At 40.8% G+C, this 23076-nt stretch overlaps 3 protein-coding genes across 3 annotated transcripts; 1 reads left to right on the plus strand and 2 right to left on the minus strand.

Annotated features, from left to right (window-relative positions):
- Positions 1-189: 189 nt before the first annotated feature.
- On the minus strand, positions 190-14549 carry tdrd9 (tudor domain containing 9). Its single transcript, XM_028395793.1, has 35 exons — positions 14412-14549; positions 10698-10780; positions 10546-10613; positions 9898-10119; positions 8952-9074; positions 8624-8704; positions 8383-8547; positions 8203-8306; positions 7978-8094; positions 7741-7825; positions 7600-7657; positions 7413-7517; positions 7227-7324; positions 6997-7128; positions 6290-6452; positions 6105-6168; positions 5914-5977; positions 5789-5833; positions 5399-5452; positions 5193-5309; positions 4957-5064; positions 4642-4742; positions 4375-4545; positions 3645-3756; positions 3348-3560; positions 2964-3053; positions 2618-2875; positions 2230-2397; positions 1764-1834; positions 1566-1675; positions 1337-1433; positions 1123-1261; positions 567-685; positions 400-466; positions 190-288 (listed from the first exon to the last, which is right to left on the minus strand). Exons 1-35 carry the CDS (start codon positions 14519-14521, stop codon positions 190-192), a joined length of 3981 nt encoding a protein of 1326 aa, XP_028251594.1. The 5' UTR covers positions 14522-14549.
- On the plus strand, positions 12214-13440 carry rd3l (RD3 like). The gene is made up of 2 exons (XM_028395795.1): positions 12214-12527; positions 13077-13440. The coding sequence occupies exons 1-2, from the start codon at positions 12214-12216 to the stop codon at positions 13438-13440; spliced, it is 678 nt and encodes a 225-aa protein (XP_028251596.1).
- Positions 14550-14818: 269 nt separating the features above from the next.
- Positions 14819-22957, minus strand: kif15 (kinesin family member 15). Its single transcript, XM_028395351.1, has 35 exons — positions 22817-22957; positions 22566-22596; positions 22208-22394; positions 22015-22091; positions 21856-21893; positions 21676-21773; positions 21407-21586; positions 21090-21299; positions 20883-21008; positions 20643-20765; positions 20414-20555; positions 20217-20308; positions 19922-20131; positions 19576-19753; positions 19353-19494; positions 19003-19144; positions 18753-18911; positions 18538-18666; positions 18334-18448; positions 18083-18248; positions 17856-18006; positions 17668-17753; positions 17511-17589; positions 17334-17420; positions 17156-17260; positions 16923-17045; positions 16699-16845; positions 16527-16619; positions 16267-16431; positions 16035-16132; positions 15899-15965; positions 15774-15811; positions 15551-15683; positions 15239-15370; positions 14819-15141 (listed from the first exon to the last, which is right to left on the minus strand). Exons 1-35 carry the CDS (start codon positions 22833-22835, stop codon positions 15052-15054), a joined length of 4158 nt encoding a protein of 1385 aa, XP_028251152.1. The 5' UTR covers positions 22836-22957; the 3' UTR covers positions 14819-15051.
- Positions 22958-23076: the final 119 nt, after the last annotated feature.

The following is a 23076-nucleotide window of genomic DNA, read 5'->3' on the forward strand; positions in this document are numbered from 1 at the left end:
AGAACTAATGGCAGCTCCATTAATTGCCAACAAAGGGTGGAGGATCGTATTTTCACATTAAAAGTTAACAGTTCTATTTAAACTAAAACATAGACTCCTCAAAAGATAAATTAAAATCCAACGTGACTGAAAGTACAACATTAGAGCTACCATTTTTTTTTTACCTTTGAACAAAATCAGTGTGTCCTTTTAACTGTTGAGTAGAATGGCTGGATGTAGCTTGAAGAGAAAACCTTTGGCCTTTCCAGCTCCAGGCTCCTCGATGTCCATCCTGACAGAAGGATCCACCTGCAGGTCCAATACATATGTTCAAATACAAAGCTAAAATGTGCTAAAGATAACTAATGATCAAATGAAAAAGCATTTTAACATGTGAAGGAGAACGGATCTGTACCACACCTGGTTCCACTTTCCTTGTTTCTCGTAATACACCGGGGAGACATTTTCCCTCGTCTTCATGAACAGTCTGCATAATACAAAATGAAGCACGTGTGAGTAACTATATGCATTTGCTAAAAACTGAACCAAATCACAGGCTTCTGTGGATGTGTGTGTTTGTGTGTGACCTGGTGATGCGCTCTCGACAGTCTTCCTGCAGAATGCCGATCCTGTCAGACCCTAAATGCAGAGTGCCACTGGGTCCTTCGCATATCAGCCGGTTTACAGCCACTCTTAGAGCATTTATCTTAAAAAAGAAAGGAATTAACCAAATAAATAGGAGGGAGTGATTATTATCATACAACACTGGAAATGAAAGGTAGGTGCTGTAGATCAATTGTATGTCAAAGATGATATCACTGGGTACAACATGATCTACAGTTAATATAATAATATTATATAGTCAAGTACAAGACTGTGTTTCCATTTTGCCCACTTTCAGATTAGAGGATTTTAAATAGAAACTCCTCATTAAACTTTAAAAGAAATGAGTGATGCCAACCAAGGTTTGTCCATCTTTGTGTAAAGTCAATAGTGTGGGTGCATGTGAGCACCAGCCACATTCGTAGGTGGTTTGAGAAACACTGTGTATGCAGTGTGCCGTGAGTCACATTAAAGGGCTTAACGTGCTTTCTTATAACAGGCTGCATCTATATCACTGCTTCTGCCATAACAACTGTTAACCTCAGTGATGTCTTCAACATCAATCTTGACATCAAAGGCCAGTTCAATGTCATGGTCAGGTTGGATGGCTTCCTGTGTTTCACTGTTCCAGCCTAATCCACAGATGGCACCAGTGTAGCAGGTCCTCTCCTCATTAGTGCTAAACAAAAGCAAAAATGATTTTTTCAGTATTTGCACTTTTAGGGTGTGTCAAGTGAGTCTTTGTGTGACTGACTGCAACTCCATGACAGGTGTGAAGAGCATCGTCACAAGCGCAGGCAGCCCAGGGATGTCTGGCATTAAGGAAGTCTCACTCAAGACAATCTGTGTGCCTGCAACAAACACATTGGCTTCACATTTAGAAAACACCCTGATGAAGACAGAGCTGAGCATATTAAGCACTTCAAGCATCCCTTTTATACTATATATGTACAGATTAAAGTGCTGCAATACTAATCTGGTACCTATGGAGTTCACTGACACACTCCCGGCCACCAGAATCCTCTGATGTCTGAAGTGAGGGTTTTCATTCAGGGTAAAGGAGTTGATGCTCCTCCTTTCTACACACACTGTCCTGCAGAAAACACACTCTTCATTAACAAATGGATGGGCTAGAATTAGGGAGTAAGTTAAAGTTCAGTTTGTGTGTAATGAATTCTTACTTGTAGTATGTCTTGTGGTTCATCCCGATGAAGCTTATGTTATGAGGGGTGTAAGGTCCACGCAGACTGACCTGCAGTGTCAGTGAGAAGCCATTAGACATGACATGATGTATTCATGTAGCTACCAGTTTTTTTGGTCAGAGCTGTGGTCCCACTGTTGTCAACATTCAGATTATCAGACTGAATGGGTGTGTCTCTAAATGACCAATTCCTGTACTAAGCCACAGAAATGGCTCCATCTTGTGGACAAGCCGACAGCAACAAAGGTGATGCCATCAAACACCCAACACTGATACATCAGCATCTCAGACAGGTTGTTTTTCATCTTTTTCCCTCTTAAATGTAACTTTTTAATTTTTTGTAAAATTTTTCACATCATTTAAACATGTAACAGTATTTTGGTAAGTCTCAATACTGATGTTTCTTAACTATTCATACTACATGGTGCTTTATGCTGCAGTCTCACCTTTGTCTTGGAAAAGGGCGTGCAGCTCTTGTTAAAGTGGCCAAGCAACCTGTTGATGAGCTCCTTCTCCTCTTTCTTGCGATCTTTCCAGGAGCCGCTGGCAAAGTTGGGGACGTATGTACCTTTCTCCATGTCCTTGTACAGAGTAATCAGTGACTCATGGTTTTGCTGAAACAAACAACGTTGCATTGTTACTATTTCTTTTTTTAATTACTGGACTAGTTTGATTCTACAGCTTATAACTGCAAAGTCTACTATGAAATGGTACAGCAGGGGGAAAACGGGTACATGTGAATGTTTTGGATTAATTTAGCATGTAGGTAAAACACATTACATTATTAGGTTTAGTTTACTCCCACACTGCACACTGAGCTCCTGGTTGTGTTACCTTAGAATTAAAGCTTTCATCGCACTTCAGAGCATGACCCTCCTGCACCAAAATATCCGCTACATTAATGTCTGATGTCTCTTTTTTGATTAGAAGCTCCACACGCATGACACCGTGGACAATTGAGTACAGGGACACAATCAGTGATTGACCCTTCACCAGGGTGACAAAGCGATTGCGTGCACTGCTACTCCACTGATCCCCCAGGATGATGGACATAGCTGAAGGACGAATTCCTGCAACTTGGAACTCCTGAGCCTGAAACCACGAGCGGAGGTTGTGTGTGTTACTATTAACTCACAGTTAGACACTGGAACATGGTGAGTGTGCCTTGACTTATTGCTACCTGGAATGGATGAGACTGCAGGTCAGCTGGGAGCCCCCTGACACTGCTGCAGTCAACAACTTCTGAATTGCCAAAGTCCAAAAAGAACACCTGCGGAATAACAAAACAACTGCTGCATTAAGATATTTTCTGATGCTGTCATAGAGGGGAATTTGCAGCAAACAGCCTGAGCACTTAAATTCCAGTACACTGATTTATTAAACTTTAACCCATTGCACTGCGGGGACAGTAAAATCAATAGTTTAAACAGTTACAGTCTAAAGATTTCCCTTCCATGTGGTTTGATCATATAAGAAGAAAAACCCTAAGACAAGAAATTACAAGAGAGAAACATAAGGCACAAAAAATTAATAGGTACTCTACTTGAAACAGAAGACTATTCACCTCGACTACATTACCACGTATGGCCAGGATCTTGGCGCGGTAGTATAGACTCTGGTCATTAACCTCAGAGTAAGGAGCCAGACACAGCAGGTTGGGGTAGAGCACAGTTATAGGACTGAGTGTACGCATGTTAATCTCTGTTGTCAGATGGCGCTGTTTTTTCAAGCTGACTTCATCTGATGGGAAAGCCCAGAAATGACCCACCTCCAGGACCTGCAGCAGAGATGAGGGGTACATTCATCAATTGTTTTAGTTCAGTATTTAGTCAAATGTGTCTCTGTCAGAAGGCTGACTGACCTCTGTGACGTTCACCACAAATATGCGATTGGGGGGCAGCTTGTCTGGGTCAACGCTGCTGCCCACTGCCTCCACTGGGCTCACAGACTGGCTCTCCAAGTCCACATTCACCCTATGTAGAAACATCACATAGAGCTGTGCACTTTAAGATACGTTCACTGAACTCAATACTTACTTCATGTCAGCATGTGTAATTATTGTTGCTGTTATGACTGATATGATCACTGGGGCATTAAATTCAATTTAATTGACTGATGATTTAAAAAAAAAGATGATGAAATTAAAATAATTTGAAAATGTACTTAGTTAGGAAAAACCTGACCTTTTACTTAAATCAAGTAGAAGCATCATATTAAGCATATTCAGCAATAAAAGTCAGTTAACTGCAATAATTTTGGAACTAATAATACGGCATGTCCTCTGAGTGCCCACCACCCAGAGGGTGGTACAAGACGCTGGTGCTGTCTCTGCCTAAAACCTCCCCTCACTGGTCTAATGATTGCCAGAAGGAGTCATGCAGAGTGCTAGGATGTCAGATTACATTAATGTTCAGCACAGGGATACTGACCAATGCATTCCAAAAACACACAGGCTCGGCCCTCAAAAGGCAGCCAGACCTTTTTAACTAAGATGACATTTTTTTCCTTGCAGAAAATTTAACTTTCTGTAGCAGCAGATCTTTTTCAAAAAGAGAAAACAGTAGTTCTGTAATGTGTAAATTTAGCCATACCGCGCATATTCCAAGTGAACGATGGGTGTGTTCCCAGCACAAGCTTGTATTTGTTCAATGGGATACACAGAAAACTCCATTGGAGGTCTCTGATGGCCCAGGAGGAGGGCAAGAGACACCTCAGGCAGTACTTTGGAGTCCTGGGTCGTCTTGTAGAACTCCACATACGCTCTGCACACAGAGACACAACAAACAGGCAGATAAGAGAATAGAGAATGTGCAAATGTTGGAGCACTGATGTTTAATTTGTCACAGCACTCCTGTTACCTGGAGCTGTCAAAGGAAATGGCTTTGATCTGTCCACACAGGCGGAACAGACCCTGCAACTGCTTGTAATACAGGAAGCAGTATGGAGGGAGGTTCCTCACCTGAAACAAAACCAGGTTTTATTTCAAAATGTCTTCTCTTGTTGCTTACATTTACCTAATGCAGCAACAGGGTACTTAGTGAAGTACCATGCTGTGAAAAAAAAAGTCAAAACTTTTGAACATGACTGTTTAGGAAGCACTTCTTCTAAAAATCAATTAGCAAACTCAAACACCAATTTTAAGGATTTACAGCTGTAATTATTCCAAGTGATACCATCACTGTTGTTCTGGGGTTGTGGCCAAGGAGCTCTCTGTAAGCCAGCTCTTCATCCATTTCTCCCTGAAGGAAGTAGTTAGGGTAGAAGGAAGCAGCAATGACCACCTACAACAAAAAAAAGGCAAAAATCTAAAGTTTAAGTACATATATCGATATATATATAGTCTGATCAGTGGCGACCCTGAGACCTGGGAGGGCATTCACTTCCTACAGTGTTCAGCAAAGATTCAAACCTGAAGAATGAACTTCTGTCTGTTTTCACTGGTGTAGTCAGAGGATTCAGTTTCCTGTGGGGTGCACATGTTGAACTGGGACACACGCTTCTTCAGGTCCTCATACAGCTCTGCAACCTTAACAGCAGGTTAAGCAGGGTTTACAAGACAATCCAAATGTAATGTTGACAAAGTGTTTTTACGTTTCTAGTATTTTCTCCCTGTACCTCCTTGATCCTTTTAATTTGAATGAACTTCTCTTTTCCCCAGTCCAACTCGTGCTACAAAGAAAAAGCAACAAAACAACTTTTTTAAATGTTAATATAATGAGAACAGTGCTGCTGACATTATTTTGCATTTTTTTCATGTTTTCAAAGGGCCTGTTAATAGAGTGATTATTTCATGAATACATAGAAGTCTCAGAATTTGATGAACTTGTCAAGAGGGTGGTTAAAAATTGCAATGATGCACATTCTTATCTAACAGCACAGTAGCTGAAAAAACAACAAAAAACATAAAATCCTTTCACTTCCTTTCATTTTCTCTTTAATCCCCTTTTTCCTCGTTGACAATGACTGTAAATCATTCCAGTGAAGTTTCTCCATTGTTGTGTTTACCTTTGGGTGTCTTAGCTGTCCTTTGTTTTTGGATGACCGCCATGCCTAACAATAATAAACAACAGGGAATGTCTTTTAAATTAAATTTAACAGCGTTGTTGTTCATATGGCATCAAATATATTACCTTGAAGGCATTGACACAGGCTATGGCATCACTTGGTGTGCCACGGGCAAAATTCAGCTTGCTCCTAGAATGACAGTAACATTCAGTGCACCCAGAATAATGATAGAAAATCTCAGGTCTGTCACCTGATGAAAAAGTTCTAGTGCATTGTAGGTAAAAGTGAGTCGGCATTCATGCTGGATGTGACTCACCTGTGGCCAGCAAGTTGCTGCATGGTCGGTATCGCAAAGAAGCTTTTCAGAGAGTATGAGGCAGCTGTGGAAGAGAGGTTGAAGTTCAAATATGTACTCAAACATATTACATGCACAAACCCACAGCCCAGAGTGCAGCCCAGACAAACAACAACATCATTCTAGTAGCCTGATGACAGACTGACCTATGATAAGGGATTCATCCAGGCAGCCAAAGACATGGCCCAGGACAATCATCTTCCCCAGGTGCAGGTCCACAGGCAAGTGTGCGATCACCCGGCCCAGGAATGTCAGCTGGCCATCCTCATTTTGTTCTTTACCATTACTTTCCACAGACAGTGCACCAATCTGTAAAAACATGAAAGAAGTGTAACCGATTCTGCTCACACCAATACCTCAAATCGCTCAAAAAACTTTCAGCTTTAACATGTATAAATACATTGGTCATGAACAGTGCTGACTTTGAAACTATTTGTTTTTTGTTTTAACTCTGTTAACATTATTATTATGTCAATTATAGTAATAAAGAAGAAAGACACTTCCCTTTATTATCATTAGAAGAAACCCCTACAAACATGTCTGCAAATGCTCTCATTTAGTCATGACTCCATGTACAGAACAGCAGAAGTAAGGAGGCCAGTCAGAGAAGTGGCAAAACATCTTCAGAACGAGTCACATTGCCTCAATTTAACCATTTTGAATTAATCAATTTAATGTACATCCACATTACAACACAAAACTGGCTGTCACAAAGCTCCTGTCAGAGAACCCAAAGTTTAATCCTCTGAGACAGAGCTAGGTGGTCAGCAGCACATCCATATCCAATCATCATCACAGCCACACGTCTTGCACACATCCCTCACAATTAACAATTTGCACTCTTTTTACTAGCCTCTTTAAGTTGGAGCACTGTCCTGACAATATCATCAAGGTTGGGGGGAGAGAGTGCTGAGGAGAGGAGAGAGCGAGGATCTCCCATGTCCAGAAGCTTCACCTTCAACATGATGGAGCCTAGAGGAGCAAGCTAAGTGGAGGGAAAACCAGAAAAACATACATATGTCAAATGGTATAAACAGCAATACAAATACAGTAGGGTATCTGGTCATTGGCTCATCTTCTTACCAGCATGTCAGGAATCATGCAGTCTGGAATTTCATTCCTCCAGAACTCTTTGGTAACAAGGCGGTAACAGTAGCCTTTAGACACACGTCCTGCCCTGCCTGACAGGAACAACATTAAAGTGAAAAAAGAAGAGTCAACATATATTTACAATTTCCTGTTAAGAGTTATGTGCTGTAGTCCCGTTACCTCTGCGCTGGTCACAGTTAGTTTTAGATGCCCAAGTGAGACGCAGGGACTGATAATGTGTCTCTTCGTCACAGACCATGTGACGGACAAGGCAGAAGTCAATCACTGTAATAAAAAGCAAAAGACCAATTTCAACTTATCAAATAGGGTAAATAAAACAAAGTAGGAATGAAAGAAAACTACTAACCATATTTTACATCTGGAACAGTCACTGAACTCTCTGCAATGTTGGTGGAAAGGATAACCTGTGAAGGTAAGAAGATCAGTAAGGACATCATAGTACTGCAGGTACTAGGGCTACCAGCAGAGTAAGATCCATAGTTCTTACCTTTCTGTATCCAGGGACAGGGGACAGAAACACACCGTTCTGCTCCTCCAGAGTCATTGTGGAGTGGAGAGGATAAACCTGCAATCTATGGTAAATGTCAACACTATCATAAGTAAAAAGAAACTGATTTGTAATGTATGGTACTCAACGCTTGAGAAAATCTAGAAAACAATATGCTCCCTCTTTAAAATTTAAAGAAGCCGCTGCGCAAAATCTGAGGTAAATTTAATCGCTCACCTTTTGTGACCCAGCTTGACCAAAGCATCCTGCATGTAGCTTATCTCTTGGAAACCAGGAAGGAAAACCAAAACACTACCTCTCAAAGCCACGCCACTCCCTTCTTTGGCCTCACTACTGACACGCAAACACATGGAAACACACACACAGAGTGGACAGACAAATCATAAATGCATGTGTATTTCTGGGTTTATTTACTAGAGTCAACAAGTCTGAGCATCTCACCTGGAATCCTTGCCCTCAGTCTCATCAAAGCTCTTGATAAGACTGATGGCAAGATTGTACATATCTGCTGGGATGCGGGGATCATCTGAATAAGGTGCCTCAACCTGGTAAAAACACATAACTTTACACATTTGTCTGAAACCATAGAATTAGCAACAATTTATTGTCTTGTGTCTTTACTCTGGATGGCAACAGGCTGCGGAGGTCATCCAGGTAAAACTCTTCAATGGCATAGGGTGCCTCCTCCACTTCAAACATATAGGCAGGGATCATTCTGCCACAAATTGGGGTGGCAAAGTACTCGGCAAACTGTCTACAGTTAATGGTGGCGGACATGAGGATTATCTGTAAAAGCAGAGGTTCTTGGGAATGAGAGGACAAAGCATAAAGAACACATAAGTGTTCCTTTTTGATCAATTACCTTGACATAACGTGAGTTGAAATGAAGGAGCTTTCTCAAAACTAGCAGGAGAAAGTCCATCTCCATCGCACGCTCATGAACCTTAGGGTCAGAATCACTTATTAGACTTTTGAACTTTTCGATTTAGGATTCAATTGAACGTTACAATTGATCTCTGCAGCAGCAAAAATATAGATTAAACCAGAGAAAAAGATAGCACAGACAAATACAAAAAAATACTGAAACTAAATAAAACATTTCAAACCTGTAGTAGTAAGCAAGGCCATTTCACACAGATGAACAACATTTGGATTATATAAGGAACATATAGTATGCTTTGTTTATGCACCTCATCAACAAAAATGTGGGAGTACTCTGTGAGGCACTTAGCTGAAACCAGCTTTTGTAGAAGCACTCCTGTAGTCATGTAGATCAGTCTGGTGTGGTCAGTAGCCATCTTCTCAAGCCCAACCTAAAATACATAGAACTGCATTCAGTCACATACTGTATGTTTTATATCACCACACTCGCTGGTCGTTTTATTTTTCCACTGTTCAGTGAACACATAGTTTGACTTTTTACAAAGTCAGCATAATGCCCACCTGTGCTGATGTGTGAATAGAACAGGTACTAATTTGACCAGAGAATTCACAGTAAGCGAGTGGGCGTGTTGCTGCCGCTACACGGAGTTGGAACAGTTTGTACTTTTTTTGGTTGCCTGTATGTTGCTTCCCACTCGTTAAAACTGCAGATTTGTTCAAACTTAATCTCTAGCTGTGTGCTACATTTCTGAAAGGTATAGAAAAGTGACAGGAGCCAAGTCTCCCAGCAGTCAATATAAACACTAACAACTGTCTTTGAAATATCACAACAAACTTTAGGGTTATGGTCAGAGTTATATCACTGATCATTGCTCTCACTGTCAGTGACATCATCCTTAACTCCAGAGGTCTGCATCAAGCAGAGGAGACTACAGTTATTATTAGACACACCGTTTCTGAGCTCTGCAACAACCAGGCTTGCTAATAACAAAGCACATAACAGCTGCATAACACAAATAAATAATTTGAGAGAGATTCAGCTCTGTGCAGCCTGGTAATCATACTGTGAATCCATCAATACTGTGCTAGGTGACTTGTGCACTTTGCCACTATTTGGCAACTATTACCAGTCCTAAATTCCCCTGCATATTACAAAACGAAAATATGGACATGGTATGGATTATGCAGAAGCATGTATGTAAATGCACTATAAAGTTGAAAGTACGGAACATTCTGTGTATATGTTGCACAAACCTGATATCCCACCAGACTACCCAGGGTACACTTCCTCTTTGTAGCAACCCATCGAGCAATACTGGAAGCTCCGATTTTGCGTGGTTGGGTGACGACAATGTTGCACGGGGCATTCTTCTCATTGTAATGGTCCAGAATGAACTGTGGCAGCAGGGTAGTCTTGCCACTGCCTGTGGCTCCTCGAATGATCACTACAGAGTTGTTTTCTATGAGGGAAATAAGCTGGAGGAAGAACGATATGCGTGAGAGCGAACACACATGCACAAACACACACAACAAATAGGCACCCAGCTGGTCTTTACACCATATAATTAAAGTTAGAGAAGAATTTTAAAATAATAACACATGGATGTGCTAAGCTCATTTATAGCTAAAAGTGTTGTTTAAATGACAGTATAAGCTACTAAAATACTAATACACACACAGCTCAGTAGTACTGAAGAGAAAATACTGGAAGGGTGAATTCAAAGATAGCTTTTGTCCTGCAGCACAAAATACTTTTTATGCTCATCCTGAGCAAACGAAAAAAGAAAAAGCTTAAGTGCTCTAGTGTCCTGAGGACATAATGACAATTTCACCTAAAACTAAAAAGACACAAGGAAAAAAAACCTACAGAAATAAGAGAATTACAGGGACATTACTTCTTACCTCTCGTCTGTTTTTGGTTATGGGCAAGGATGGGTACTCGACACTGGCAAGTGTAGGAGGAGCAGCGTCTAATGATGATAATGATTTCTATATGTTTAACAATGTAAGTATGATGTTCAATGAAACCGGGGTGCAAAAAGTTTTATAATTACCCCTTGCAGGCTTTGGTTTTTTGGTCGTCACTCCATCAGATTTTGCATGTTCCAGGCTGCCTTTATCGAGAAAGTCTGCTGAGCTGAAGTAAAACAAAAGCAATCTTTATTTGCATCACTGAAAGTCTCTGTCTCAAGCAGTATTCAATAATTCATCACAGAAATACAAAAAAGGACAAGATTCAGGACAATAACTGTAACATTAGGTGATATTAAGGCGTTTTTATTAAAATACTCCACTTTGCCCTGGGTCATCTTGACCAGGCCCACAGCACTGTTGCCGGAGGAGCACCCCCCAGTTCACGTGCCTCATGCACTCTCCTGGTAAGGATTTTATCTGAAGAGCAGACACAAACACTGACAGTATACAAGAGGCTTAAATGCAACACTCCCACGGCTTGTGCAGACACTCTCATCCTCTCTCTTTCTCTCCAACGCTCATACTTTGTGCAAGCTACAAAGCAGCTGACCTTACAACAAAGCTGCACACTGCACAGAAGAGAGAGGGGTGAAACAAGAGAAGAGGTGACAGCTCTTAGTCAGTCAGCAGCGTGTGACTAACTCTCCTGGAAAACGTCTGCATGACAGAAGCAGTGAGAGGACAAGACATTAACTACAAGATCAAAAAGAAATAGGAACCAAGACACGAGGTCTGCTGCTAAATCTGAACTAAAGTGACCCAGTCTGTGAAGGAATTAACTGAACATCAAGATCAATGAGGACAAGAAGATGGATGTTATGAGCTCATCTTTATCTGATTTTTAAAAAGCTTTTTTAAGTATCAGCAGGGCAGTTTTCATCGGTAAGTACCAATCTTATTTCTCCAATGCAAGAGAGATTCTGTACTGCATACGCTGGTATCAAATCAGATACCTTAACAGCTAAGGCTAACAGCTGACCCTGCAGGCTGTGTAATCCATCTGAATCATGGATGGAAATCATGCTAGATTAAATAAGCTTGAAAAGAAGTCCAAATACACACATCTGACATATTATCCTACTTTGACTTGAAGTGTGACTGATCACACATCAGGAAGAGATGTCAGAGGTCAGGTCTTATCATAGGCTGATCATCTGTAAAAATTAAAATCTCTTTAAATTTGAATTATTAAAATTGTTGCACAGTAATAGATAAGATTAGAGACCAGCTTTATTATCTACTTAGAATTTATGCTTATTATTTCATTTTGTCTAATCTGTCTTTCCAAACTGAAAACGTGACCTCATTCCAAGATGAGTGGAAAAAACAAACTTTCCCGTCATTAACTGCAGACGCATTCGATTTCTTTTGTTAGACGATTACTTCTATTCTATGCTGCCATTTCTCTGTCTTATGTTAGACTGTTGGATTTGATGACATGCAGTTTCTTATTATGATGAGCCATCCTCCTGTCATTTTTAGGTGCAAGTTAGCAGAAATAAACCCAAATGCACTAAAACTGTGATGCTGTCAGATTATTCATAACAAATCATTTTTGTTTCTTCAGTTGTGCGTTGCGAGAGTCACAAGAGTGCCATGCCTCTGTTCAGCTGGATGAAATGGTCACACGAGAGAAGAACACAGACTGAAGATGAAACACCGCCTCTGAAATCCACGGCAGTTGTGCCCAGCCGTATGTTGATCACAGAGCTTCTGCGGCATGTGGAGGAACGTGAGCGGCTGGCAAGAGAACTAGAGCGAGAACACAGGCTTGCTCACAGCACCCTTGGTCTCCACTGGTTTCAGAAGTACCCAAGGTTACGGACCCTCATCCCCTCATCTGAGCTACATCAGCTGGAGTTCCTTTGTGCCCAGATTCCACCTATCCATGCAGCCACCGTCCTCTCCAGGTGTTTGGAAGTAGCCATGCCTTTCTCTGCCTTCACATTACTATTCTGTCAACAGTAGCTAGCTGCTTGTGCCTAAACACAGGGCCTGACAGCAGGCAAAGCAGAAAAGACCTAGAGGGAAACGGAGGCAGGGCAAGCTGCCAAGAAAGCCATAATGTGTTATTGTCACAGACAGAGGCAGTGTAGGGTGTTAAAATGTGAAGGTGAAGGACACCCCATAAGGCTGAGGAAAGTCAGACTGCCAGGGCTTCAACTCATCACTTGTGTTTGCTAGCATGGAGAAAAATGCTTTTCAACGGTTGTTATACATGGTTGAGTGAGGTGACCTACTTTCTTATTTGCCATAAAACACAATACTAGGTCATTGCTGTGTGATTATATAACCACACAACCCAAGAACAACATAGTTATTAAGCTGTGTTATAATGCTGGTACTTTTGGCAAAGAGCTGAGACAGGCTGCTGAGACAAGCCGCAGTCAATGTTGATGAAACCCTTGTATCTTCTTCAACAAGTTTTTAATTAACTACACTGATGTACACTTTCACAGGTTTCGTGAGGTGCTTGCCACGAACAATGTAAGGCCCTGGGAGCTGTCATCTGTCTTCAGGCAGGTACTGAGTGACTTCCTGAGCCAAAAAGAATATGAGGAAGAGGATGAGCTCTCTGTACAGGCAACACAGTACCGACCAATGGAGGCCTGGACAAGCCGTTACAAAATGAAACAAGGCTTTGTCACACCCACTGTCCCCAACTGTGGAACCCACGCCAGGGAAGAGATCCCAACAGTCTCTGGATACGTGGATCAAGCAATGTGGCGCTCTAGTCCTTTCACAGACAACCAGGACTGGAACCTTCCATACAACTATCCAGTAACACTGAGGGTCAAAGGTTCGTACAGCACTACACTCTGAGAGGCCACTTTTTACCACATTGTGCTTCATGTCATGGAGTGTATCACAACCCCAGCATGTAGATAAAATAAACATTATTTATATTAGTCCTACATATTTCATAGCTTGTGACCAAATGCTAAAACATTACTGCTGGAAGCCATTATACTGAAGTGTTTCATGGTTTTGTCTTGTCTTTATAACCCTCACCAACCCCACAACACTCATGGACTAATTTGTGCAGCCCTAGAACCCAAATACCTATTTTAAAGGGTATGAGGAATGATGAATACATTTCCATTTAACATTTGAGTCTTTAAAATTAAGTGTGTTTAACTGCATTCTGTTTTTTGGTTTTAGGGGCTAAAGATAAAACAATAAAATATTTTAAAACTCAACCTGACCTTGTCTTATTTCTTTTAAAAACAAAAACAGTAGTTTGCACACCCCAACAGTATCAGTAACTGACAGAATATCAGACCAAATTCTTGTAATCACCTTGGTGCTTATTGTGAAAACCTTTTATCACAGGGGTTTTTTTTATGTCTGCTTAAAACAGGTAGGTTCAACAATTAAGCTCTAATACCAAAATAAAGGAAGAATAAAGAAACTATACTATGCATTTCATGAAAGAAAGTAAACACATTAAGTGTTGCAGTTATCAATATCCTTTGTGTCCTTCTGCAGGGTTGCGTCATCGTCCTTGATAACACCTGTTCAAAAAGCCATCAAGCAATTAAAATGGCGCCAGCCGCGTTCACAAATGTTTCTGCGATACTGCGAGAAGAATTTTAAAGCCTCGGTTAGGGGTTTCCTTGCTGTCACCTCGACTGAAAACTAAGTTTAACCACTGAACATTGTGCAAACACATTTTTAATAGTGGTACAACTCCGGGTAGTTCCACATTAGTCAGTTATCTCACTAGCTAGCTAAACCGTTGGCTAAGTTTAGGCTAGGTTTAAGCTAGCTCGTGGTTACTTTGGTTTCCATACCTGGTCTCTTTCGATGCGGGACTTTCGGCATCTTCTTCTGTGAGTTTAAGATTTACAAACGGGGTCCCGGTGAACCAGTCTGATATTTGCTCTCCAGTAAAAGCCTTCATGTTTCTTCATGTGCAGCAGCGCGTCTGGCGCAAAGCTTTCTGCAGAGCGTGAGACGAGGCGACTCTCGACCCCCGACTAGCGGACGGACAAGAAATTACAACTAAAGTAAAAAAACAAATTATAAGCTTAAATTCACATTTTCTATGATGACTACTTGTTTTTTTGTTGACAGTTCTTGTAGTTGTAATTGAGTTTTTCCCTCTTCATGCTTAAGAAAAACAGGAAGACATCTAAACTTACAAGGAGGTAGAAACAATTTAATTACAGTATAAAAGGCATTAAACATTTGTTTAAAAACACTGGGCTCAAGTCCAATGGTCATTCAAAAGTCACAGCACCAGAGATAAAAATGGACAAATTATGAAAACAACAGGAAAGCACCCAGTGACTACATGTCAATGAAACCATGGAGTTTTGTCACAGCTGGGTTATTAGAAGCAACACCAAGTAAAATATTTCTGCAACATACCTACAAAACACAACCCACAATATCTGTACTTAAACAATAAAAACCAAAGCAATCAAACAACTACAAATCGGGCATCTTCATCACCTCCAATGGTGGACATCCACTGTTGTCTCGCATCAAGCTGACTTCTGCTCTGAGCTTTTCATTTTCCTTGTAAACAAAAACAAACGAAGATCAACATTGTGCATTAAGAGAAATTATACAGCCACACAGAAGCATCCTTTAATTCAGAGTCAGTGTTAGTTACCGCTTGAAGCCTGGTGTTGTCCTTTTTCAGCTTAACCACATACTCAATCTTTTGCTTGTGGTTACTGTGTCCCACCAGTTTTCCATTCTCCTCTGACAGCTTAATGTTCTGCTTACGGAGAACCTCGTTCTCCTGTGAAAAACAAATCGCAATCAATTACTAAAGACAGCTAATCATAGCTTGAGGTGAATGTGTCAATGCTCAGTTTGGCTTGGGCTGAAAGAATAAACTTTTTGTTTGAAGGATTCTGACTTAACATAAGAAAGCTAAACTGCCTAATAATTATTAATTTCAAGAAAGATTGTGATCAACCTGGAGCAGTTTCTCCTCTTCCACTATTCTCTGGCTCAGCTCTCTCAGCTCTAGACAGCGGTTCCTCAACTCAGTGGTCAGTTCTTGAACGCAGGTTTGTGACTGAGCCAGCAAAGACTCCTGTGCCTGCATTCTAAACAACACACAGCAGCCCATCAAACATCTTACATCAATGTGTTTAAAACAAAAACACTAACTCACCAGACAATTGTTTTTTGTTTACCTTTTTTGCATATCAGAGAGCTTCTGCATTATCTTGGTCTGTTAATAAATAAAAGGGACATGGAATAAATTAAATGTTCATTCAAAAAAAATAAAAACAAAACCAGCAGAGAAACAGACACAGACCTTGTCTGTTCTCTCCTCCTGTAGCTCTTTAAGCATGGACTGCTTGATGGCTTCATTCAACTCTTTACTGAAAAATAAATCACAATATACTCACTTCATAACCCACAAAATGAGATAAGTGGAAGAAGAAACTCACATGCTTCCATCCTGTGCCAGCTGGCTCTGCTTGGTGTAAAATTTATCCAGCATATCCTGAATCTCTAATCGAACCATCTCTTTCTCATTCAGCTGCTCCTAAGAAAAAGTAATTCAGAATATGTTGATGGAGCTGAACAACCTTTTTTAGCAGTAAGATCTGCTGCCACAAAACAATTTCAGGTATAAATTCAATAGTGGATGGTCAAATATTTATTAGACTTTTTGCACACCTTAAGTCTTTGGATTTCTTCATTCTTCGCTGCCCTCTCAGCGTTCAGCTCTGCTAGAAGAATCTCCATTGTCAACATGGAAGAGCGTCTATTTTCCAGTTCCTTCTCCTGGCTCTCAAGCACCTGTGTCAAGTCTGTTCTGAAGCTTCCTGGAGTACAAGGTGTCTAAAGAAACAGAAACAAAAATGACTGGTGACATCTGACAGCACATTTGAAACGCATTAAAAAATGCGAAGAATTAAATCATAAGCTGGTTTTACCCGAGGTAATGATTTAGGTGTGACAGACAGCTCAACAAATGGCTTGAATCCATTTTTGACAGTTTTCTCAACAGCTTGTTGTTGTTGTTGCACCTGGTACGAAAGGAGAGATTAGTTATTTTGATAAAATAGTAACATTTTTGTTAATGACAGCACACAGGGTAGACTTCACCTTTCGCTGTAGACTCTGTATAATGGCCTCCTTCTGGGCGGTTTGCTCTTGAGATGCTTGGAGGAGGCTGTGCTGCTCATCTAAGACCTTAGTGAGCCTCTCCACCTCTTCAGTGGCATAAACAACCTCCTCCTGCATTACCTCAACCTAAGGACACACACATTATTTACATTATACAAAACATACATTATATAGTTTACCAGTATTGCTATATACTAAATTACCTCAATTTTGTTTGATGCCACACTTCTGTCTAAAGTTTCTTTCAGGTCAGAGATTTCCGTCTGCATCTGACAGTTTTGCTCCCTCATGTCTTCCCTTTCAAGACAAGCAGCACTGTATTTAGCCTGAAAGAGCAATGACATTGTTATTATAAACACGCTTTGACCAACGGAGTCAGGTAGTGTTATATATTGGCAAAAACTGTTGTTATAGTATAGAAAAGGAATAGTAGTACCGAGATGTCTTTAATATCTTCTGAGAGGTGGCTAATGGTCTCGTCCTTCTGGCTCAGCTCGCTGCGGAGGTCCCTAGTTTGGTTAATCAGGTCTACAACAACGTCCTGTTAATACAAGATGCACTGATTAGAGCAAGACAGACAGACAGGAAGGCATAAAAACAAATGTGATGCTTACTTTGTCCTCTTCAGTCTTCTGCTCCAAGCTTTTTATGTTTTCGTTGGCAGAGGTTAATGTTTGCTCAAGGTTGACCAGTTTGGATGCCTTCAAATGAGGGAAAAAGAGACAACTATGTGTAACTACATAGTTAAAAAAAAAACTATTATGCCTACACACAATGATCTTAAGACTGACCTGTTGTTGATTTTGAACTGTCAAGTCTGAAACTTGTTTTCGGAGCTGTGTGTTCTGCTCCACAGTTTCAATAAGTTCTCTGAAAGCATGCAAAAAGATGCCATATAAGATACACTTAAGCTTATTACACATCATCAACTAACACTACCAAACTCACTTTGAGGTGCTTTCTTTGTTTTCTCTTAGCTGGGAGATCAAGGTGCTTGTATGCTCCTTCTCAGCTTGCAGAAAACTATTCAGTTTCTACAGTAAATCAGGGCAAAAGTCAGAACAGAAAATTAACTTTTGTCTCCAAAGACCTACATTTTATACAAATACTGGCATAGAGCTTATGAGTTCACTTACCGTGACCTCTGCCTTCAGTTCATCAATCTCCTGCTGCCTGTCATACAGCTGTTGTCTCGCCTGATCAGCCTCAAACTTCGCCTCAGCTTGCAGCTGGTCAAACGAATCCTGCAATGTCCGGTGCTGCTCCAGAAGCTGCTCCCACTCTAGCCTGAAATGATTTGGTCATGAGCAGATAAAAACACTAAACCGAGAGGAATATGATGAATTATTCACCCCATGCTTACTCGACTTTGTCAAGTTGGAGCTGTGTGCTGATCAGACTGTTGGAGAGCTCGCTCATTTCTCTCTGCTGCTCACTCCGACTGCCTCTAAGCTCATCCTTCGCTAAGGCCAGCTCTTTATCAGAAGACTGCAGCACCAAGCGTAGATCACGGATCTCAATCTTTAGAACTAAAAAAAGACAGAAAGACTTTACTTGTATACCCCATATTTGAATAAAGCGGAATCAGGCAAACAAGACAAATGTCATTCTGACCTTCTGTGGTTTGCTGTTCAGACTGAAGGCTCTGCTGCAGGTTGCTAATGGTTTCCTGCATTATGAGCTGATCTTTGCCACTATTAGTTTTCTCTGTAGAAAATTGCTGTATCAGCTTAAAAAAACAGGACAAATAATAAATAAATACTTTAATATCGTTTCAAAAACTTTACATTTCAATAACAATAAATGAGGCGGTTCTACCTCATCTTTGCGGTCAGACTCTTGCGACATCAGAGTAATCTGCTCTTCAAGTTTTGCAATTTGCTGCAACAATTTGCTGTTCTTCGACTCCTCTTCATTCAGTTGCGTCTGGACGCGACTAGCTTGCTCCTGATGACACACCAGAAGAAGACAATGAGAGAACTCATGCTGCGTTTTTAGCACACACAAACTTTAAGTAACCATCTAGATTTTACCTGCACTTTACGCAGTTCCTCTGTCAAAGCTATCTCAGCCATGTCTGATGGAGGCTGCTCATCCCAAATGTCCTCATCTGTCCCGTTCAGGTGCTCCGGGCTGGAGAGAGGCACAAGGCGGGACCGCAAGTTGTATGCTTTGGTGGGCGTGGTGAGAATCTAGTATAATATAGAGTTGATTAATTACATTTTGTTTTCATGATTATACAGCCTAACTGTTATATAAAGACATGTTGCAACACCAACTTACCTTTATAGTTTCAACATGAATTCTGTTCAGTTCAGAGACCTCCTGTTTTTTGTAAGCTTGTGTGGCTTCCAAGATGTTTTCCAAATGCTTGTTTGACTTGTCGAGATATCTCTTATCCGACTCCAGCTGAGAGATCTGTTTCCTAAAGCACAAAGTCCCACATTAAGCTATAGAAAACTTGAAAGCAAATGCATAAAAAGCATCACTACTAAACCTTACAAACAAAGAAACATGGTTTCTACAGCTTCTTCCTCTAGCTACAAATTAGAGCTGTGCAATATTTAAATATTTACAGACAATAGCAGGATGCTATCATCAGATCTATTTGATTTATTAACTAGCCTCCTTACTTGGTGACTTCTTTGTACTCTTCAAAGGCTTGCAGGGCAGCTGTCAGGTCTGATTGCTTCTGAAGCAGTTGAGCATTCAGCTTCTCAACTGGAGCTGCTGCAACACCATCTGTAGCCATGAGGGAGGAAGAGGCTGCTGGAGCTGTGGAGAAACATATTACAAAAGGTAGTTTTTTGTATTTACAAAATCTCTCTCTCATTTCTTTGCTGACAATAGGCTTACTCTCAGCAGGTCTGTCTGACTCCATAGCCCTCTGAAAAGCCTCTTCCAGCTCAGCAGCAACTTGGGCCGATACCTCTTCAGCGTTAATCACCAGCTGAAGAGAGCGTAGCTGATGGTTCTCCTGTCTGAGACTGTAGTTCTCTGCTGCATAACGAGTCATCTTTGGGTGGTGTTCAACCTAAAAAGGCAGAAAAAAGAAAAAGACAATGGTGTCAACTGGAGACATCATATACTATATGATGATTACTGGTAAATATTAGAATGAAATCATTTTCTGCTTTTAGGTGTCTTCAATGACTTTTGTTTAGTAAGACAGTGTTCAAATACTGTGGCATTTTTTTTTTACCTGATCTCTTAAGATCTTAATCTCTTCATTCAGCTGGTCAATTGCTGCCTGAGCCTCCCCATCTGACAGTAAGCTTTGTCCCGTTTTCAGTTTTCTTTCAAGGCGAGAGATATGCTCTTCTCGAAACCTGATAATCATTCGGCTGGAATGGATGAACTTGTCTTTCTGCGTCCAGGCCTCCTCAAGCTGAGCCAGCTTCTTTAAAAGCACCTGAGTTAAATCATACAAAATTATAAGATTCATTGAAGAAAATAAGTGCATGCAAAATTTTTTCAAAAAAAGAACCTCATCATACATTTTTCTCTTCGTCTTGTTTCTTCCACAGACGAACCGCAGCCACAAACTTTGCTTTATATGGGATAGCATCTTTTATTTCTGTTAATGGGCCTGTTAAAAAAAAACATGACACTTATGAGTAAGGACTCTGATATATTCTAGCATGGGTTTGTAACTAATGATTTAAACAGAATGTTGCTTAGATCATATGATTACCTATGGGGAGTTTGGGTCCTCCTGGTGCTACATCTCTACCATAGTCCTGAGAAGACAATGCCAGTGCAAGCTGCTCCTTCAGCTTCTTCACTTCAGCCTGTAACTGCCTCACATTTCCCTGCGTGTCTTCATTGATGACAGCCTAGAAAAACAAAATAAGGGCACAAAGGTCAAATAAAAAAAATAAATTGTTAGTCTATACTCTTAATGGCTGGTTAATGACAGATACCTTGTTTTTGATTAATTTTGCTCTCTGGGCAAAATGCAAGGTGGACAATGTTTCTCCAAAACACTTTGAACCAGGGTGCACATTGGCTATGATGTATGTCTTTGCATTTCCTCCAAGAGAGTCCTGATGTAACAAGAAGAGTGACAAATTATCTATTAAGTTGATTTGTGCACTTTTACAATAAAATTCTGTAACAAACTCTCACCCTTTGAAATAGACCAAAATATATTTTGCACTCACCCTGAGCAAAAATGTGAGTTTAGAATCCCTGTAGCAGATGTGGCGGTTCTTCCCATTGGACACATCCACCAGTGCCATTATCACCTGGCCAAGGCACATGAGGGAGCGGTTGATGCTGCTGGCCTCCTGGAAGAGAAGAAACACAGCTGTTTTAGACAAACAAATATTACATACACCCGTTTGAGATCATTATGCACGAAGCTTGACCTTGAGTCTTGAGCCCTCTGCATGTGTGTCTTTCTGTCTCTCTGACCCTGCCAAATCAACCAGGTTCAGCTGAGACATTCGGATGTTCACTACTTCATTGATGGACTCTTTGGACTCCAAAGTCATAGTGAACACTGCATGAGATCTTGAAGACTCGCGGTTCATGGAGGTGGAGGCTACGCGCCGATTGCGCCAGCCCATAGACAGCACCTAGGTTTCAAACAATTTAAAACAGTTTTACTAAGATATAACAGTTACCAAATATCACAGTATGGGTAAACGCCTTAAGTGAGTCACAGCAAATTAGGAATTTATACCTGGTACGCCTCAGCAGCAGAGTTCACAAACTTCTCCACAGCTCCTTCCACAAACACACCTTTTTTGATGTTCTCCCTGAGAAACAGGCTGGCTGAGGCAGTGTCCAAAAGGTCATAAATTTGTTCATTGTATATTTCAATAAATGAACATTTGCAGAGGAAACTCTTGGACTGGGAAGACTATCAGGAAAAAAAACAAGTACCAAAACTGTTAGAAAGCAAACAGAACATTTTCAACATCTTCACAGGGACAAAATATAGCAGCCCACCCTTTCTACTTCTCTGTTGATGAGAAAAAACAGGTACTCAAAACTTCGCGGAATAACGCCCCTTAGTTCATCTGTGAAATTATCCAACTCAGATGGACCTGAATGTGAAAGAAAGAGTTACTGCTAGAGGCCGAAGAGTATTTGTAGTTTATAGTGCAAGTAGTGTTACAGTATTCTTACCAAGCATGGTGAAAGTTTTTCCTGAACCTGTTTGTCCACTAGAAAAAGAAGAGACATCCAATAAAGAACTGAATTAGTGTTCTACATTAAGCAGTGTTTGTATCATCAATCATTTGATATAACTTTGTATAGAATGTAAACATCGTCAAAGTCACTTACTAGGCAAATATAGTACCGTTATATCCATTCATGCACGATTCAACAATATTTTTGGCCACAATGGAGAATACAGAGTCCTGTTGAAGAATGACATATAAGCAACTTTCTATCACCCATCAATCATGTCAATATTGCTCACTTAGGCTGGTTTGCCATGCTCGTGGTCTGTTTATAATAACCATGTGCTCCAAACCTGAGATGTGTCCATATCAGCAACATGATCATAGGTGAAGGTTCGAGGTTCAGGTTTGGAGAGCAGGCGGATGGTGTTGGGTGAGGTGACAGTGAGACACAGATTCTGATCTCCATCTGTAGTTAGCCCAGTGCCCTGGGTCAGGGGTCGCACACGAACAAAAACTTTTATGGAATCACTGTCACCACTGTAAAAGAAACCGACAACACTCATAAAACACAGTATTTGCAAGGAAGCTGGTGAAAATGAAACATCACCGAGAAAAGAGCAGATGTTTTAACTTTATAGTCGAATAAGGTCAAAACAGCGATAAAGTGAAAATAAAATTTAATGACAAAACGTTATGGGGGTCGATTACCTGGCAACAAGCTGAGTTGAATCGCCAGAACCTGCCAACAAAATGATTGCACTGTTAACATCATCCGCTTACTGCAGTTCTTGGCATCACAACGGCGTAAAGGGCATCTAAATGTGTTAGCTAAACCCAGTTAGCTAATTTACAGTCACCAGTTTAACAACGTTATCGAAAAGAGGGAATAATAGCGTCAACAGGTTTAGCGCACGCCATGCAGGCTTAGAAACCAAACAGCCGTGTGTTGAAAACATTACCTTTTCCACCGGGATTCATTGCAGACAGATGATTATTCGCCGCTACGTGCTAAAATGCAATGCCTTCATAACAAGTCGATAAGCAGTCAGAGCAAGAAGGACCACAGTGTTTACGTTCTTCAAAATTGGCGGGCAGGTCTGCCTCTACTTCTTCTGTAAGAAAAACGGCGGCTGGTAAGCCACACTATAGGCGCATTACTGCCACCTACGGTTTTGAAGTGTACAGCACTAGCACCATACGGGCAGAGGGAAAACCCAGG

This window comes from Parambassis ranga, chromosome 22 (genome assembly GCF_900634625.1).
Source record: "Parambassis ranga chromosome 22, fParRan2.1, whole genome shotgun sequence".
NCBI classification, from domain to species: Eukaryota; Metazoa; Chordata; class Actinopteri; family Ambassidae; genus Parambassis; species Parambassis ranga.

What these genes read in the sequence shown, in the direction of transcription:
- rd3l (XM_028395795.1), top strand. Translation starts at nt 12,214, where the DNA reads ATGCCTCTGTTCAGCTGGATGAAATGGTCACACGAGAGAAGAACACAG. An exon ending in GCAGCCACCGTCCTCTCCAG is followed by an intron (nt 12,528 to 13,076) that starts GTGTTTGGAAGT and finishes ACACTTTCACAG; the next exon opens with GTTTCGTGAGGTGCTTGCCA.
- tdrd9 (XM_028395793.1), bottom strand. Translation starts at nt 14,521, where the DNA reads ATGAAGGCTTTTACTGGAGAGCAAATATCAGACTGGTTCACCGGGACC. An exon ending in GACAGAAGTTCATTCTTCAG is followed by an intron (nt 5,065 to 5,192) that starts GTTTGAATCTTT and finishes TTTTTGTTGTAG; the next exon opens with GTGGTCATTGCTGCTTCCTT. An exon ending in CGCCCTTTTCCAAGACAAAG is followed by an intron (nt 1,835 to 2,229) that starts GTGAGACTGCAG and finishes CTGACACTGCAG; the next exon opens with GTCAGTCTGCGTGGACCTTA.
- kif15 (XM_028395351.1), bottom strand. An exon ending in AACTCACATTTTTGCTCAGG is followed by an intron (nt 20,766 to 20,882) that starts GTGAGTGCAAAA and finishes TTGTTACATCAG; the next exon opens with GACTCTCTTGGAGGAAATGC. An exon ending in AACTGAAGGCAGAGGTCACG is followed by an intron (nt 17,754 to 17,855) that starts GTAAGTGAACTC and finishes GATTTACTGTAG; the next exon opens with AAACTGAATAGTTTTCTGCA.